At 45.2% G+C, this 19479-nt stretch overlaps 1 protein-coding gene across 1 annotated transcript; it reads right to left on the reverse strand.

The window, feature by feature from the left end:
* Positions 1–16713: 16713 nt before the first annotated feature.
* Positions 16714–19235, reverse strand: Nudt16 (nudix hydrolase 16). Its single transcript, XM_055629939.1, has 3 exons — positions 19074–19235; positions 18724–18993; positions 16714–17887 (listed from the first exon to the last, which is right to left on the reverse strand). The coding sequence occupies exons 1-3, from the start codon at positions 19209–19211 to the stop codon at positions 17708–17710; spliced, it is 588 nt and encodes a 195-aa protein (XP_055485914.1). The 5' UTR covers positions 19212–19235; the 3' UTR covers positions 16714–17707.
* Between the last annotated feature and the right edge of the window lie 244 nt (positions 19236–19479).

Genomic DNA, 19479 nt, shown 5'->3' on the forward strand with positions numbered 1-19479 from the left:
ACACTGGCAGGTAGAGCAGCTCTATCGTCAGTTTTATTCCTCCAGATTGCACAACAGCTCTTGGGTCTTAGTTGGATTTGCACAGTCAGTGACACACGGGGTGTTCTCCCAGAGGATGGGGCACCTCAGGCCTTGCCAAGCTTTATTCCTCACCCTCATTGTTGAGCACACAGGAGTCTCCAGTCCAGAGACAGACCTGACCTAGTGGGAAGTGAGTGCAGAAAAGAAGCCTTGATGGAAGAAGACAGCAAGAGCCGGCAGGTGCTCAGGCAATGCGGCAAGCACAGAATGGTGGGATCTGAATGTGAGCTGAAGATCCTGGGAGGAGGAAGTGTCACCAAACCGGTGGGAGCCCAAGTGACAAGAGAGCCCACTGTTGTTGGAGTTTGGGGTTTTCTAGGAGAAGCCAGGAATGTGGGTTTTGTTTGTTTGTTTGTTTTTGTTTTGTTTTTAGTGTGATCACTCTCATTTTTTTACACAGCAGAATTTAATTTAAACTTGGAAAAACAAATATTGAAGTGGGTGTGGTTCAGGGTCCACCAGTCAAATTTTCTAGCAATTGAAAAACTTCTAGCCTAAATGTTTAAGTGTTAACCTATTTAGTCCTTGCCTTGATTCTCAGAGATTAAGGATGCAGTTTCTATTCTGTGAATGTGCAAATGTAGGCACGGTGAGCCTCAAGCCTGTCTTCATAGACTGAATTTCTGTAGCTATAATAAGAGCAAGGGATGGCTCTCAAGCCTCCAGAAGTTGAGGAGGAAGGTGGAAATACGCATTTTTCGAAAAAAAAAAAAAAAACAGATTCATAGACTTCATCTTATTTCTAAATATATACCTGATCAAAAGATTGTCCCAGGACAAAGAATAAATTCTAGAAGGTAGGCAGGAGGTCAGTGAACAGAAAAAGACTCTTACCTTCTGTCACAGAGAAACGCCAGAGAAAGCAAGACACTTGTCTCAGAGATGAAGCCAAGGATCTCTGAGTTGTGACAGAGAAGCTACAAGTGGCTCATAACATCAGTCATGGTTTCTTTGGTCCCTCATTCTTCAGATAATCCATTCCCAGATGATCTGTGCCCATCAGAGTCTTACTCTTTGTATAGCTACCGTCCTATAGCTCAGTGCTTCAAGAAGACATTGATGGAGGCCTGTTCCGGCTGTCAGAAAGCATGTTTAAGTTAGATGCTATGGTGCAGGCCTGTAAGCCTAACATTGGAAGGCAGAGATAGGAGAGTTAGGAATTCAAGGCCCTCCTTAGCTACACAGAAAGTTTGAGGTCAGTCTGGGATATGTAAGACCTTGTTCTAAAAACAAAAGAGACAGGAGGAGGAGAATGAAGAGGAGGGGGAGAAGGGGGGTAGGATAAGCAGAAGGGTGGAGGAGGATATAAGAGAGAGGAGGAGGGGAGGAAAAAGGGAAGAGGTTTTGAAGGGGAAGAGTGGAGGAGGAGGATATGAAGGGCAGGAGGACAGGATGACAAGGGGAGGGGAGGATGATCAGAGGAGGAAGATATAAGAGGAAGAGGAGGAGAAGAGAAAGCTATGAGGGAGGAGGAGGGGAGGAGGAGGAAAGGAGAAGTTGTCGTTGTTTAGAGATATGGCCCAGGGGGCAAAGGTGCTTGTCTTGCAAGCCTGAGCACCTGGCTCCAGCTCCTGGGGCACACACAGTAACCCTGGCTCTCTCACTGGGAGAGGAGAGACAGAGACAGAGACTGCCCCAAAAGCCCACACAGCAGCAGCACAGGGGCAGGCACGGGAAAGCGCCCCACCTCAAACAAGGCGGAAGGGGAGAAACAAGTCCTGAGAGTTGTCCTCTGACCTCCACATGCATTCCACGGCATGTGTGCAATACACACTTACACACACACATCATATACGTGTGTCACACACTCACTCACAATTAAAGAGAAATAGTGGTAACAATTACTTTAAAAAAAACCACATTTGAGTCTTTTTATGGTTTTATGAAAAGAAATTTATTTTTCTCAATGCAAAAGAATCAGTGATAATTATGAAATGAAAATAAGGCTAACTGGGGTCAGAAAAGAATTGTAAATGATGAATGTTTCCATTATCGTCTTATATGAAAAATTATATGTAAATCATGCTAATACAATAAAGTTTGAAAACTAAACAAATGTTATCTGCCAATAAAAGAAAAGTAATATTTTAAAATTATTCTAATACAAGATCTAAAATAAAAAAAAAAGACAATTGCCTCGTTTTGTCTTGGCAATAAAACATTATAGTCATTGTTTTGAGCCTTAACTCCTGCAAATGTCAATAATTTTGCCAAAAATTTCACACTCATACCCAATAGAACAATTTGATTTGCCATTGTTTCTTTACTCACTATTCATTAAGGAATTGGTTTTTATTAATTTCAATATTGAAAAGTTTCTTTCACATGAAGTAACAGCTAAATCACTAAGAAAATTCACAGCAGGATTACTTTGTTAGAGATTTGCAGAAATAAATTTCTCAACAAATCCCAAAAATTGTACTCCTTTTTCATCTTTGTCTCCTTGGGAAAAATAAAATCTCAATACTTTGCCACAACACTCATTGTATATTGCTATCACACTTGGTAAAATTTCCAAAGGTTGTCTTATGCAAAAATGAAAGTGACTGGATTGTGGGCACTGGTCTTGTTCTAGCATAAGTTCTGGGTGAAAATTATCAGGGTATCCAAACTGTCATTTGTTTGTTTGTTTGTTTGTTTTTCTGTTGTTTGTCTGTGTGTGTGTGTGTGTGTGTGTGTGTGTGTGTGTGTGTGTGCGCGCTCGCGCGCGCCTGAGTGCTCATGGAGGCCAAAAGAAAGCATCAGACTCCCTGGAGTTATGGGCCTTTGTTGTGCAGTTTCTGGAAACCCAAGTCAGGCCCTCTGCACACCAGCAAGTGCTCTCCGAGTCAATCTCTCCAAGCCCTCATCATTTGGTTTTCTTTTCACAATGGGAGACCAGCACTTTCTCTCATTCCTCTTGGTCCCCTTCTTCTGAATTTGATTCTGTAACTCATCTATTTCTACTTCTAGACTGTGAATAGAAATCTGACACGCTTGATTTATCAGAAAGAAGACAGAAAAAGGGTTAAAATGAGAGAAAAAAAAAACACGCTGCAGGTAAAAGATAATAAAGAAAGCTACAGGTAGCATATAAAATACTGCTCCATGTATACAAAAATGCATGTATGTGTTTATACGTAGTCATGGTGTTATGGTGAAGACCAAATGGTTAGGGCTCAGTGGTTAAGGCCCCAGCTGCTCTTCCAGAAGACCTGGATTTGGTTCCCAGCACCTGCATGGTGGCTCACAGCCATTTTCAACTCATTCCAGAGAACCTGCCTCCCTCTGCTGACCTCCACAAGCATTGCACATATATGAGGCACAGACATATATGCAAACAAAACACCCAGGCATATTAAATAAAAACAAATCTAAGCACTTTGGAAAGCATTGAGACCAATATCCAAACAGCCTAGTTCAAATCCCATCCTTAGTACTTCCTTAGTTATTTTGGAGCACATTCCTCCATCTCATGTTTCTTTCTTCACTGAACTGCAATACTCTGACCTGAAGAGTGGGCATGTGAAACCTATTTCATGGGGTTACTGTGAAGATTAAACAAATTCTTGAATGTCACCTACCTAGTATGAGTCCTAGCATAGGATTCCTACACTTGTTCAGTAAGAGTAGAAAACATAAATATTATTAGCTATACTTGTGAAGGGTTTGATTCAAAAGCAAGAGGAGAGTCTGGCTATTAAATAGATACCGATGAGCTTTAAAAAATGGTATTAGCCTTGAATAAGACTCCAAATGACAGCTCATTATTAATTCTGGTGAGAAAACCATCAATGCTATATGTGTTATATGGGAGTAATTATTTATCTTCTGGGATAAAACCTGTCTATCAGAGTGGAAGAACCTTGATCACTTTGCTAACCTAGCTGCAAGGGAGTCTGGAAAAACAAGTCATCTCTGCCTATCACTTTCAGCTTCTGTGGGTAAGGTGGCCAGTTAAGTTGAGAGTTCTCTCCGAATATAGAGGACTTCATGTGGTGGAGAGAAAACAATAATAATGATGATGACGACGATGATGATGAACATATACACGGGTCCACGTACTTACATACGTTTTTAAAGATGTTTGTATTTAAGCATGTATATATGATTGGGGCTGTTTATACGTATGTATGTGCACCAAGATACTGATGTCCTTGGAGGCCAGAGGCATTAGATCTCCTGGGAGCTGGAGTTGTGAGCCACTCAATGTGGATGCTGGGAATTGAACTTGGGTCCTCTTCAAGAACAGTACTCACTCTTAACCACTGATCCACCTCTCCAACCCATACCTATACATGTTTATGTACACATATATATATATATATATGGAAGGCAGAAGAGAGTGAGGAATTAACATAGCAATGTTAAGTAGATCTGCATTCTCACTGGATACCATTTAAAGGTCACCTGAACTTTCCAGATTCTGGTTTTCTTGTCTGTGAAACAGAATGAACTCGAGCTACTGAGATCTGTGAAGTGCAGCATTATCTGAGCATCTCTGTGCTTGGTGTTATTTGAGATGAAGCACCAGGAAGTAGAGTCTCCCAACATTTCCACATTGTGGTTATCCTAAAAATAAAATCTGGGCCTGGAGTCTGTATGTCAGTAGTGGGGTGCCTAATATATCCCTATGGTACTGGAGAGAGAGAGAGAGAGAGAGAGAGAGAGAGAGAGAGAGAGAGACTGAGTTTACTTCTGATACTGAGCTGATAGAGAAACATTCAGTCATAGCCTCCCTAATGCCAAGAACCAAAAGCACCCTGAGGAAAAGCCAGCCATAAAGAGAACATATTATATGTTTGCATTTATGTGAAGTTTTGGAGCATCCAAATTTATCTTTAGCAGTGAGATAAGGTAGGAGAAGTAGGGATTGACTAGAGAAGCATAAGGGAACTTTCTGGGGGTGAGTGCAACATTCTTTATCTTGATTGGGGTTCAGCCTGTACCCATGTCACTTAGGATTACCATATTTCTCAACACGTAGCTTTGCTTTAAAAACAAATGAAGCGATAAGCTATTGTTGAACTTGTAATCCTCCACACTAAAGTGATTAGAGGTGACTGATGCCAATATATGTGACTTACATTGAAAATTGTCAAAATACCATGGGACGAAGAGGGGAGGGTTGAGGGAATGGAGGGATGAATATAAGCAGGCAGCAGAACACAGAAGTGAGCCAGTGGTACAATCCAGGAGGGGCTAGATGTACAAGCAGTCACTCTTCAGTTTCATCTTTCCTCTATGCTTGAAATTTGTGGAAGATAGTATGAATTGGCATCAGTAAAGTGATATTAACTGACAACTCAAGAAAGTCATTTACGTTATTGAGGTTAGGGAAGACTTTGTGGACTTATACATGGGGGCTTCCACAACAAGGATAAGCTCAGTGTTTGAGCACAGTCGCTGAACACAGGAGGAAACTAAGACACACAAAGAGGGGCAGCTTGCCTGAGCTTACTCAGCCAGGCTCAGACTGGCAGGCAGGTTGCTCTCGGTTCTATCATGTAGGGAATGGTTTGGCATCAGACAAAGCCATCGATAGCAAATGCATGTAGAATCCTGGAGTTTCCTATGTAACATACATTTCTGCAAGTTATAATCTCTGAGTTCTACCCAACCAATTAGCTAAAGAAGTAGTTTACAAGGTTTGTAGACATGGAGTTCAGAAAAGGGAACGAAACAGTACTTTATTTTAAGAAGCTTAATTAAAGTCTTTAGCTATGCATCTGTTTATTGCTGTGTGCTAAAGCGGTTTTGTAATGCCCAACTGCCTTGGCAGGGCATGGAGAAACGCAGCTATTAACTACTATTATAACCATCTCACCAGGCACTCTCTGCACAGAGCTTCACCCATACTTCCTGGGAGCCAAAGTTTCACAGCATCGTTCTTCAAAGACTAGTAACTTCAGAATAAGATACTCAAACAAATCATTAAGAGCTATTATTATACCCTTCTGAGGGCATCTGAGTCATCTAAAAGAAGATTTAGATTTGGCTCAATTTGAGGAGAAAATAAAGGGCTAGGTAACATTAAATAAATTATATATGTGTATAATTCTTCAAACAATATTCCTGGTTCTGAACTAAGTTTTCTTGTGTGGTCCTCCCATACCTTGGGGAGAAGTAAGTGCAGAGGTGTACTGATCCTCTGTACTGAGAAGTATGAGGAGGTGGTTCCAATCATGTGTGGCGGTAGTTCATGCCTGTAATTCCGGTAATTAGGAAGATGAACCAGGAAAATCGGGAGTTTTGAAGCCATCCTGGGCTAGAGAGTGAGACTCTGTCTCAAACAAACAAAAAGAACTTGTCCAGGGATCCTGGGCAGATGGCTCAGTTACTAAAGTGCCTGAAATCATGAGGACCTGAGTTTGATCCCCAGCAGTCACATGAAAAGCCAGGGGCCTATGTTGCCTAGGTACACACTTACATTCCCAGCGCTGGATGGGACAGGGGGACAGATGGATCTCTGGAGTTCATTGCTAAGTCAATCAAGCCAAATCAGTGATCCCCAGGTTCAGTGACAGACCATGCTAAAAGTAAGGTAGACAATAAATGAGCATGACCTTTGACTTTGATCTCTGGCCTACACACATACATACACACACACAGAGAGAGAGAGAGAGAGAGAGAAAGAATCTGGGCCTCTTCCCATCTTTGTTAAGTGGTAGGCTAGCCCTGGACTGCTGGCTCTCTTCCTGAGATCTATAAAAGCTATAGGAGCAGAGCATGTGTCTAAAACACTACTATTCACATGTTTGAGTAGGGAAAAGAGAATGAGTAGAGTGAGTGGAGGTCAAGTGTCAGCCAGCCAGTCTTGTCTCTTCATGCCCTTCACCCCACAGGGCCTTTGCTGCTCTCTGGCCACCTTTATCCCCTGGGCTGATGCTGTCTGTGTCTATCAGTTACTTACCTGTCTGACAAAACATCTCTGGAAGTGAAAAGCGAAAGATTTTTTTTGGCTCACTGCCTCAGAAGATTTGGTCCATGGTTGCTTGACCCCACAAAGATGAATACAATATCAAGGTGACAGGGGTGTGTGAGAGAAGAGTTCTTCACTTCATAGCAGGTCAGGAAGCAGACGGCCAACATGTGAAGGCACTGCTAGATTGTGTCCCTTCTCCTGTTTCACTTTATCTGGGCCCCCAGACGCTGGGATAGTAATGCACACAACCAAAGTAAGTTTTCCTCCCTCAGTAAACCTCTGAAATCATCCTCACAGACACACCCAGAGATGCAACGCTCCATCTCCTATGTGACCTTGCATGCATTCAAGTTGACAATGAGCATGTGCTGCCACGTTCCAATGGATCCATTCCAAGCCGGGCAGCCAGCAGGTAAGGGTGATGTTTTACGGCCTTCCTCAACTGGACCTTTGTATCAACTCTGCCTTCTGTTGTCTTCTTGGGGCACTATTCTCCCTGCTCTGGACAGCCTTCCCTCTTCCCATGGGGTTCTTACACTTTGACATGTGAGTGTAGTGTAGAGATTACTCCAGACAGCGTGATCTAATAGGGAAAGTCTTTCCTTGGGTAAGATAGCTTCTCCTCAAGACAACAGAGCAAGCGTCGATGAAACTTGTGAATCAGTAGTGTCAACAAAGCGCGATAGGAGATAGGGCCGGGTCTGGTGGCTCATGCCTGTAGCTTTAGTCCTTGGGAGTAAGAGATGTAAGAGAATGACAAATTCAAGGCGTGCTTGGACAATGTAGGGAGGCCCTGTCTCAAAATAAAGAGACCGATGCATAGTGCTACACACCTGTAATCTCAGAATTTGGGAGTTAGAAGCAGGGGGATTAGAAATGTAAAGAGTTTGTAATGTAAATGAGTTTGAAGCCAGCCTAGGCTACATGAGGCCCTGTCTCAAAAAAAAAAAAAAAAAAAAAAGAAAAAGAAGAAAAGAAGGAAAGAAAGGAAAAGAAAAGAAAAGAAAAAGTAAGATATAAGGCAGTGAGGGCTTGCCTAACATGCATGAAATCCTGGGTCCCATCTCTATTACCAAGAAGGAAAAAGAATGGTTGGAGGGGTAGAAAAAGCAAACTTTCAAGAGCTGAAAAGATATTACACAAGGGAATAACAATCAATATGATCCTAACAGTAATACTGGATTCATCAGACCCTTAATTGTACAGAGTACTTCTCATCTAGATTTTCAATAGCTGATTAAAATGTCTTTTAAGTATGAGAGTGCAATAAAATTTTTCTTAGATAAACAGATGCTCATATTTGCCATCCAAACAGGGACTGCTAAAAATAAAAAGGGGAACAAAATCCAGAAGATTGCTACGAGGGATAAAGGAGCTAGTAACAACTCAGATGTTTTAGTGAGGTCTACTGTCCAAAAAAAAAAAAAAAAAAAAAAATCAATAAGGTAGATGAAGAGAAACAGAAACAAAATGAAACCAAGCCCATGCATTTGTCTTGTTAGGAGAAATAGTATGTGATAGACTGAAGATAGATAGGTAGATAGACAGATAAAATGTAGATCAATAGGTGAATGATATGTAGGTAGGTATATAGATCGTAGGTAGGTAGGTAGATTAATGTACAGGAGAAAAGAATATATATATATATATATAATGAAATTCATTTCCTTATAAGGATATGAATATGAATGTGGCTTTAAATTAACTGTGGAATTGAGGTTTATAATATTTAACAAACACAGTATTATAGATTATTGAATTATATACAAGCAAGAAAATGTGATATGAGAAGAAAACAGAGTAGATGGGAAAATTATAAAATATAAGAATTTACAAATATAGTTATTTCACTACCTTGTACACAGTAGACATTTGTCTCTTCATGATGAGCACATATGGTAAGTGTGGTCAAGCATACACATGTACAGTCATGTCTATAGGTACATGCATAGACACATTCACACACATATATATACATATATTCATGCATGCACATACACACACATACATAGACACATGTACCCACACACTCATATACACATGTATGTACCCATGCATAAAAATAGACATGTATGTACATACACACACACATACAAAGTCATTGGGTTCTAAAGTAAATGTGCTCTTAGTTGTAAAAAATCTTGATGGCTGGATGGTTTTAAGGATGTGGCAAATTGATACAAAAATGTCTTAGCCTGGTACAGCCTGCAAGATAGATTCAAAGTCCACAAAAGAGCATTAATTTGATCCTAACAATATTACTAATTTTCTAGTCACTTAAGCAAATAAACGCTTCAGAATATCCTTGGAAAACGGCCTAATCTGGTTTCTCAATTGACTGGAGTCTGGATGGGGAAGCCGGAGTGTTGGTCTCTGGCACAGAGCGAAGCCAGCAGGGCCTACAGAGACGAGGCCGTTTGTGTCTTGCATTCCAGCCCAAGCATTTTAAACAGCAGCGGACGCGCCGCTAGCTGTGTGATCAGTTACCACGGTATGTAACCTGGGAGTCCTTTCTGATTTCAGGCTCTTACTAAATCCAGGAGTGGGGAGCTAGGTGCTGCCGAGGAGAACAGTGATTTCTAACAAATCCTTTAATTGCCTGAAATCAGGCAGAACAATACAAGTTCCATTTTGTGCCTTTTACACTTCAATCGGCAGGAAGTAATCGTGTTTAATTCACAGCAATCCCTTGCTTTTCACGGCACTGTTACAGCCGATGTGAACATTGTCCCCTCCTTATGGAAGAGTGGTCGTGAGAAATGCACAGAACAACCCAGCTCAAAAGAGCTAATTCAGGACGGCTGCAGGCTGCAGGCACAGGCCTGAAATACACGCTTACGCCGCACACTGCTGTTGACACGTGAAAACACAGTTCCCCACCTCAAAGGGAGTAAGAGACCCCTTATTCTGGAGCCAAATGCGAGCGGCCAGGTAACAGTTTCATGAAGTTTTATAGCAACAGAGTCAAGGAAGTCATAAGCCAAAACACCCTTCAAATGCTTTGGTGGGTACCTCAGGCACAGCAGTGGGAGAGCCTCTGCTTAGCAGAAGCGAGGTGGCTGTTCTATATCCCGCAAGGGCTTACCTGGTACTCTTGTTCACAGACAGAAGCGGGCAGCGAGTGCTATAACTAAAGACAGATTATAATCAGGCTCAGGACCGACCGGCAGCGTTCCAATTGCCCACGATCGCTGAAATTCTAATCCGTCAGCCTTGTCGAATGTTAATGTAGGTGTGGCTTCTTTGGGGGAACTTCAGTACATGCTGCTGAGATGGTGAGCTTGCTACATAGACGGTGAGCTTGTTACGTGATGATTCTTAATTAATTGGGGATTGGTCAGTGGTGCATTGACTCAGGTTATTTCAATCTGCCCAGAGCCTCCCTACCAACTTAGGGACTGGACCCAATCGTTTCAGAGCAGAGGACACAATAAGATGAACAGGCCATAAATTGAAGCTGTCTTTGTACATACTAGACTCCAGTAAGAGAAAAATGGACTCATCGAACAATCCTACGTCCTGTGGACCTCTGAGATTCTCAGGTCTGAGATTCTCAGGTCTGAGCTTAATGAAAGGCTGGCATTGAGTCTTGTGTTACTTATTAAAAATACATGTCCATCAGCAAATGGGAATGCATCTGCAGTTCCAACATGGCATCTGCCTGGCTACATTTCCCGAGATGAGGGGGGCCCACGGTGTTATGCTGTGGCATGGGACATGGCCTCGCTTAAGCCAAAAATGGGTTTTCCTTCACATCAGAAGTAGAATGCAACCCCTGCATTTGCAGCTTAACTTGGACATTTGAACTAAAGAATTTCCATTAATTTTGGCTGCTGGGAGCCAGGAACAGGATAGAGAGTGAGACAGTAGAAAAGTGAGAGGCACAAGAAAAAAGGAGAGAGGAGGAGACGGCAGCAGTTAGTGACACCCTGAGAGTGCCACAGAAGCAGAATGAGGCCCATCACCTGCCTGGGCGGCCCAACATCAGGGACGCAAACAGTAAGCACCAGGTCTTAACACCTAGAAACCAGCAAGTGGCTCAGCAGAAAGAAGCTAAACCTCGATGGGGCTGCCCTCAGGAGGGCACGTTCTTGTTCTTGTTTGTCATTCCAAAAGAGCAGACACGTAGCTGGAGAGATGGCTGGAGAGGGGGCAAAACGCTTAGCACACAACAGTGGGGACCCGAGTGTGAAAGCCAGGCAGAGTGGCACTTGCTTGTCATCCGGGGCTTCTATTGAAAGATGCCAGGCAGAGAGTGGAGAATGCTGGGCCAGCCGGCCTGGCAGGTATAGAGTGAACAGCAGACCCTGTCCTGACCGGCCCAGCACAGCAGGCTTCGGGGTGCAGAGGTGTGAACCAAGTGCCTGCTGCCCTGAAGACACAGGCTGATCCACAGCATCGTTGTGCTCACGGCCAGCTAAGCGCTAGTGGAGAGAAGGGGGCTCCGTGCCTCCTCACACACAACTAAATGTATTTCCTCTTCCTCCTCCTGCTCTTGCTCTCTCAGCCTCTCTTCCTTTCCTTGCTCCAGTGATTGCAGAGAAGGGAATCTACCTCTAGGTGAAGACAAGCCCTTGTTTCATGAGCAGTCTTTGCTTCTTTGGAGCCTAAACAAACCTCCATAGAAGTTAACTTCGAGTGTTTATTCGAAACTTTTTTCCCCGAAAGGGTTTTTTGTTTTTGTTTTTGTTTTTTTTTTCATACTCTACTAAGCCAGGTTTTTATTTTCACAAGCCTGGGCATGGAGAGGGGTGGCTTTGGACAATGTGCTGGGTCTTCAACTTCTCACTTCCTGTGAATATCTCATATTTTCAATCTTTTTTTTTTTGTATTCTGAAATTAGCAATAATTTTGTAATGTCTGCAGATCTCCTTACTAGTTTTAAAATTCTAATGCTCTTGATAGTTGCACTATACTGAGTCTTCCCATTTTACTGTAATTTCCCAGAATTCTCTGCCCCTTCTTATATCTTCAACTAGGATTCTACTGCCTGAGCATGCCACTTGAACAGCCATCTATTTTCCCCTGGTCACAGACTCCATCAGCCTCAGAAAGCAATTAGTATCCACTAATTTACCAAGTAAAATTACCAAATTTTTATTGTTCATTTCCTCTCCTCCATATTATCTTTGTAATAAATGATCTAGGATTTTGAACTGGCATATTAATCAAATTACTCATTACTTTAGGATACGTAATTTTTTTTTCAGTTTCTATCATTCACTTTGTTTTATCTTACCATTAATCCAACTTCTCAGTGCTAGGTGGGCGCCTTAGTTTGGGTTTTAGTGCTGTGAAGGGACATCATGACCATGACAATTCTTACATAGGAGAGCATTTAATTGGGGCTGGCTTACAGTTTCAGAGGTTTGCTCATTGTCATGGCAGAATGCATGGCACCACGCAGGCCCACATGATGCTGAAGACAGAGTGGAGGGCTCTGCATATTGGCCAGCAGGCAGCAAGGAGAGACCGTGTGCCACACTGAGTGTAGCTTGAGCATAGGAGACCTCAAAGCCTACCCCCCACAGTGACACATTTCCTCCAACAAGGTCACACCTCCTAAGTGCCACTCCTTATGGGCCAAGCATTCAAAGACATGAGTCCGTGCCTATTCAAACCACCACAGCAGGTCTGTGAATGTGGGTTAGTGACACAGCAGCTTTCAGCTTTCCCATCAATCAGGTCTACCCTGTGAGTTTCCAAGTACCATACCAAGAAAGTCCTGTGGTGTGAGCTTTGTGCTACATGAAGTAACTCAGTTCTCTTGACCCACAGATGTCCTTGAGATGAATACTGTTCCCTGGATATTGTTCCCTGCCATCCTTTATCAGCTCTCTTTGAGTTGCCTACATGCCTCACCTTTCCTTCCAAATGCCACACTTTCCTTAAATCCCACAAGTAACCTCTGTTTCTGTGACAAGATAACCTAGTTCTCTACCCTTTCCATGGTTCACATCCCTTTCCATGTTGCAGTATGGAACAGAGATGACATTGCCACGTTCCTCTGCTCTGCAGCTCTCAAACATGAGATTGCTCAACAGTCCTTCCACTGTTTGATAGACCTTTGCCTCCATTCACACCCTGGAACTATTGCTGGGTGTCAGGATGCTATAAATCTACTAGGTGTGACCGTCAGGAGCCTGGGGGGGTGGGGACTGAGGGTGGGAACAGCAATCCTGCCTGGGACCATCTGTTCCAGGAAAACGATATTGTACACAGTGAGGGTTACAGCATATCCACACATTTGTGTAAAGCGCATCGGTCGTATTCTTCCCTACTGTTACTTTTCCGTGTGTATGTCCTCTTTCTGTCCCTCTCTCCATTCCCTTTTGTCTTCCCTCATATTCTGCTTTTACATCCAGGTTCCACCACCACCCATTTCTACAAGTGAGAGAAAACAGGGCATTCATTGTTATGGGTCTGCTCTGTACGCAGGGCTTGTCACTTGAACCAGTGGGTATGCCCAAGGAGAAGAGCAAGCCAAGATGGAGTCTTTAGGGTCTGGGTTTGCCAGTGTGCTTCACGGAGAGCCAAGAACTTTTGGAAAGAGTCTAGAATGCAGATTCCCTCCAGCTGGGAAGAGGGTGATGAGGTGCCTCCTGTGCCTTTCATGCTCTTCCCTGTGGTCATTCACTGTTGTGACGTTGCTAACACGACAGCATGGATGAATGTGGAGCATGAGCGTGGTTTCACCTCTGCCCCTGGGTGGGGGTGGGGGGTTGCTAGAGTATCTGCTACAGCAAACAGATTGCCACAGCCAGCCGGGAAGATGGGATCTAAGAGGACTGGGAGAAAGGCCGAAAGCTTTCTCTTTTTGGGGGAATGAGGTATAAAGGGGTGGGGCAGTCTCTTTTCCTTTATCTTGCCCATCCCCCCCTTTGGTAATGACTGTTTTAATTGAACACTCAGCTTGTTTTCCTTCCTCTGGCGTGTCTTCTACATGATTCCAACTCTAATTAATGCCTGCAAATTTCATCAAAGGTGAAGTGCTCTTATCCATTTTCCCCTTTGGGGTGCAGAATATTTTTCTGTGCAAAAAGCCCAGCTTCCCACTAGCCATGTCTGTTTCAGTCTCCCTCAGAGCCCAAGTTCACTGGCAAGAGACCTTCCTCCTTCCTCCTTCCTCCACATGGTCCTTCCAGGAAACAGCAGCTTTGCCTCAAACTCAACAAGGACTTGGGCTCAGGACAAAAATAAAGTCTGAAAGTGATTTCTCTGAAGAGGGAAAATGCAAGGTTGAGAAGCAAAACCTGCTTGCTGATTCTGCTGAGAGAGGCATCAGTGTGAGCTGGGGTGGGGTGGGGTGGTGCTCCTTCCTCCCCAGGAAGGAGCAGCAGCCTCTGCTGCTGACACAGGGCTAACTGATCTGCCCAAGGTTAATGCCAGGTGCTTCTTCCATTAACCCTCTCCCTAGGAATCACAACCCCAAGCTTGAGATAAGGAAGTCAGTGCTCAGCTGGAAGTCCTCCCTGCTGGGAGCAGGGTTGGAGGTTGAATGAGCTCTCCCCCTTCTTCCTCTCAGAGCACTGTGCTTACAGGGGCACAGGGTGTCCTGTGTGGTTGCCATCCCAGCTGACCATCCTCCAGCAGAATGGGAATGGGTGAGAAGAGACATGCACAGTCTAGCCTCCTCTCTCCTTCCTGCCAGGCAGGCACCACCAGGACCAGGCCAGGGACCTAAACCCAGAGCAACCAACCAGTGTGTGATGGCTGATGGTGAAGGAACCTACTTCCAGGGAAGGATGCTTCTTCAATAAAGTGGGAGGCCAGGTGTCTCGTTTTGTTTTATTTCTTTGTTTGCTTGCAATGTAAAGGGGCGAGCATGTTTTGTTTTGGCTCAGCTTCAGGCTACAGCTCATCAAGGCATTAGCAACTTGAAGCAGCTGGCCACGCTGTACCTGCAGCACAAGAGAGAAATGCATGCTAAAGTTCAACTAGCTTTGTCTTTTATTCAGTTTAAGACCCCACGCTCGTGAAACTGTGCTACCCACACAGGGGCAGGGGCAGAAATCTCCCCACATCAGTCAACCCGATTAAGATAATCCCTAACAGACATTCCTAGACAAGACACTCTTCTCCGAGGTGATTCTAGATTGTGTCAAGTTGACAGTCAAATCTAACTATCAAACAGAAACAATAGACACAAAGGTCATGGTCAGGTTAGTAGAAGAGACAGGGTGATGAAATCTGTGCCATGTCTCCGCATTCCATGGACAGCACTATTTTAATAACTGACAGGAGACCCACAGCAAGTTCAGGCTTGCTGACAGATACTCCCTCCCAGAAGGAGAGGGAAGAAAGGGTTATTTCATGCTCACTTGAGATTCCAGCCACTTGCTCCCTCCTGCCTACTCATCCCAACTGCATGCAGTTCTGCCTTAGCTGTACGTGGTCTTGTTTGGTGCTAGAGTACACAGGAGATAAAAGATTGACTGGAGGAGAGACTCCTCTATGCAGGTATGGGGAGGTAACCCATCACTCATGCTGGGAAATATATTTTTAAAATCATTATCAGTGTAGCTTTTTGGAAGGGTCACATACTTGTCTCACTGTTTGATCAAATGCCTCGACAAAAGAAAGTTAAGGAAGCAGCATTTACTTAGCTCACAGTTTAAGAGTGCCATCCATTAGGTCATAAAAATTGTGGCAGCAGGAAGTTGGGGCAGCTGGTCACATCGCATCCACACTGAGGAAGCAAACAGAGATGAGGAAAGCTGGTACTTGTTGGCATGGCCTTCCCTCGCATTGAGAAGGTATATGTTCAATTGTTAATTCTGTGTCAGCAGAAAGCTAAGTGATGACAGGATTTTGGTATTATAATTTCTGTGGCCCTGTTTTCTATTTGTAAATGCTTGTCCTTCTTCACCTGCCAAAAGGCAACCCATAATAGATGGACCAGGTGTTATCTTGCTGCTGATCAGTTCAGACTGGAATGTGGCTTTTTGTATAATAAAGAGCTGATGGCCCAGAGCTGGGGTAGAAACTACTGGAGTGAGACTTGCAGGCAGGGGAGATGCTGACAGACTCAGAGAAAAAAGACAGAAGGAATGGAGCATGGAGGTAGGCAGTGGAGCATGGAGGTAAGACATGTCTCTATGTCTTAATTAAACCTCAAGCACGATCCTCAGAAGGCTCCAAACAGGTACTCAACACACTTTATTCAGTCCTGGATCAGGACTCAGGTGCTTTTCAAACTGATAGATAAGCAACCTTATCTTCCCCAGGCCAGACATCTTGGCTCTTTCTGATTGGTTGCCCTTTTTCTGTTGCCTCTTCTGTCTAGCAAGAAAATGAAGCCCATCAGGGAGTTTGTCAGGCTTATTTAGCCAGGCTCTCTTGCCTCTGTGTCCTTTTGTTGTCTGACCAGGAGTGACTTTCCTGCACTGAGACATCCCCATGGCCTATAAGATCATGTGCCAAAAGAGCTGCCATTTCTCAGCCCCAGCCTCCAGTGCTTACTGATGTCTAGTTATATTGGCCCTATTCTGCTCTTCAAGAGGCTCTTGTCAATGTTGGTGGCAAATCCTTTACTTCTTCCATTACACCACCAGCAAGAAATAGAGTCTAATCCCCACCCTCGAATATAGTATTAAATGACTGGGTTGACTACTGGGGTAGAGAAGTTACTCTGCATTTTCAGAGGCTGGATCAGTCATTAACGGATTAACCTCTCTTTCCCTATAGAACAGTCACTGGTAAACTGTAGTCCAGAAGCCAGACACATGTTTTCCATTATTGTTTTATTGGGACACAACCACACAAATTCTTACACTGTGCAGGTTAAGTCTGACAAGGCAGAGTTAAAGGGTTCCTGAACACCAAGTGGCTGGCAAGGCTTAAGTAGTACATGCTTTGTAGTGCTGTTCACTTACGAGGCAGTGTGCCTACTCTTCCCTCTGAAGTCTGGAAGAGCAGAGCAATGGGCCTCTACTTCTGTTACCATGCCTGCTATGGAGCAGGTATTAACCCGTGTCTGTTAAAAGAACTGAAAGTCTTGAAGCCCCATGGATCAGCCTGCTTCCCAGGATGACTTCTTTTTGGCAGGGCAGGCTAGACGGAGACAAAGGGAGCTCAAAGATGAACGTACAGCAAGAGAGGCATCAGGATTGAGGTCTCAGGTCTCAGTTCAGCCCAAGAAGCCTTTGACAAGTTCCAACCCTTAGTTGTAGGTAAAGATAAGAGCACAGGGCTGGTAGGGCCTTAGCTGACTTTCTGAAACCCACTGCTATGCTCAAGCCCCCGGTAACACAGGGTATCACAGGGCCATTCTCAGTGAGAAGACCCTCCTCTGCTTCCCTAACAGGCTTGGGCTGGGCTGGACCCTAGACAGAAGCTTTGTAGCAGACGCAGAAGAAATCCTCCATTTTATCAGGAAGGAGCAGGATGTGCCGAACGCCATGCCACATCAGGGTTAAACTGAACAGATGACAGTGTGTGATAACAGGCTGCACAAATGCATACCTGCTACTTCCAGGCTGCTCATACATGTATGAGGAGAGACTCTGAGATACTACAAAGGCCTTTTATCCCTAATGCCACCCGACATGGTCCTTTGTTGAAAACATACTGCATATACACCTTTGTTGTTACTCTGATATCATCTATCACCCTTAAGCCCCCCAAAGAAAACATTTGCTCCTCTCTTTACCTCCTTCTCTCCCTCCCTCCCTTACACCAAGACCCTCAACTTGGCTTCCATGGGTCCATGGTGGGCGGACTCTACTTAGAAGCTGGGATCTTGAGCTTTGCAATAGTACCGGAATCCAGAAGTTCCAAGTCTTGAAGGGCTTCTAGCAGCTGCTCCCGGGCAGCACCAATGAAGGAATTATCCAGAAAAGCAGGCAGGCCTCCCTCACCATCACGAAGGATGTACAGAGGCACCCGCACCAGGCCCAGCACCTAGGAAAAGCAGATGACACATGGGACTTGAAGCATCTCAACAAATTACCTTATCTGCCTTGGGACGGAGCTCTCCAGAGAACAACCAGGCAGAACCGAGCCCAATAAAGCCCAATAATCACACTTCAGGAAAGCTTATTGAGCCCAACACCTCCGACAAATGATCCCTTTTGGGTCCCCAGCTCCATCCATGCTAACCCTTCTCTATCCATTTCCTCACCCTCACCGACTACTGCCTCCAGGAGGCAGGCATGGCTGTAGCAGTATTTCCTAACACAGAACCTACACAACTGTACCACTCGGGTGCTCAAGAAAAATGCAAATATTCAAGTCTTCCTCTGAGCTCCTCATCCGGCCAGGAACTGATTCCTATAGACTGTTCTTCTACACACTGCGAAAGTGTGCCAAATAATCGGTTTCAACACTGCTCTCACCCCAGTTTGAGAATCACTTAAATACACACACACACACACACACACGCGTGCGCGCGCCTGCGTTTCCTTAGCATTAGAATCGCTGTCATACTTTCTGCAGAAGGAAAATTATGGGTCCAAAGTCAAGCACTTAGGGTGTCATTAGCACTTGGGGTCCCTATTAGCATAGGGAACAGCAGAGAGCGAGCCTTGTATGTGTGTTCCACAAAGCTCTCTGCAGAGGCCCCTAAAGGCGACCAAGTTGGAGATATTACCCAACCAAGATCCCAACTAGTTCATGCCCCTTGAAAGTGTACAAAGTCGGAGGGTCAAAAATCTCCTCCACCCAGTGGCTTTCCAAGGTGAGGGACAAGAGGCAGGGCAGTCGGGAGGCGATAAGAGTGGGTGCCAAGCTGGTCCCACCTCCAGCCCGTGGTCCTTGGCTTGCGGTGCCCTGGCTTCCACAGCCTGGAGCTGCTCAAGCGTCAGGCGCTTGGCATAGAAGTGGGCCACCACGCGCGGTCTGGCCGCGAGGTGTGAACTCCGATAGTCGGAGCGCTCCACGCGGAAGACAGACACCGCTTCGCCCAGCTCCTCGCGCAGTTCGCGGTTCAGCCCGTCCTCCAGGGTACTGTCCTGGGCGTCCACGAAGCCGCCAGGGAAGCCCAGGCGCCCGTCGAAGCGCATCTGCATCTGGGGAGGGAGGGGGATGATGGTTGGCCGGGGCACGCGGGCACCAGGGCGGGGACCGGCCGTGCATGCCGCGTCCTCACCAGCACGGCGAAGCGCAGCGGGATGCGGCCGAACAGCTTGCGGGGGTCGGGCGCATAGAGCAGGGCATGGCAGGCGTGGCGCCAGCCCGGCCCAAGCGCCAGGGCCTCGCCGAGCTCCACTTTCCGATCCCCGGCCATCTCCGGGCTCGCACTTCCGGGTTGCTGCGGACCACAGCGCCGCGGGGCGGAGCTTGGAGAGGCTCGGCACCAGCCAATCAGGATGGGTCTCTCAGCAGGGCCGGAGAAGACAGTCTGGTTGCAGACAAACTGAAAGCTCCCTCGGGATTGGCCCTCAGGCTAGGGCACCGAAGGTAAGCTTGTAGTGCTGTGGCTCGGTAGGGTAGACACAGGCTCAGGCTGCAGTGTTACAAGTGGTAAAAATGTGGGGACCGTGAGAATAGAGAGG

The sequence above is a fragment of the Psammomys obesus genome, unplaced genomic scaffold (genome assembly GCF_907164565.1).
Source record: "Psammomys obesus unplaced genomic scaffold, mPsaObe1.curated_primary_1811, whole genome shotgun sequence".
In the NCBI taxonomy this organism is placed as follows: Eukaryota; Metazoa; Chordata; class Mammalia; order Rodentia; family Muridae; genus Psammomys; species Psammomys obesus.

Coding starts and splice junctions, on each gene's coding strand:
- Nudt16 (XM_055629939.1), bottom strand. CDS start 19,211: ATGGCCGGGGATCGGAAAGTGGAGCTCGGCGAGGCCCTGGCGCTTGGG. Junction 18,994..19,073: donor CGCTGCGCTTCGCCGTGCTG/GTGAGGACGCGG, acceptor CTCCCTCCCCAG/ATGCAGATGCGCTTCGACGG. Junction 17,888..18,723: donor CCAAGGACCACGGGCTGGAG/GTGGGACCAGCT, acceptor TGCTTTTCCTAG/GTGCTGGGCCTGGTGCGGGT.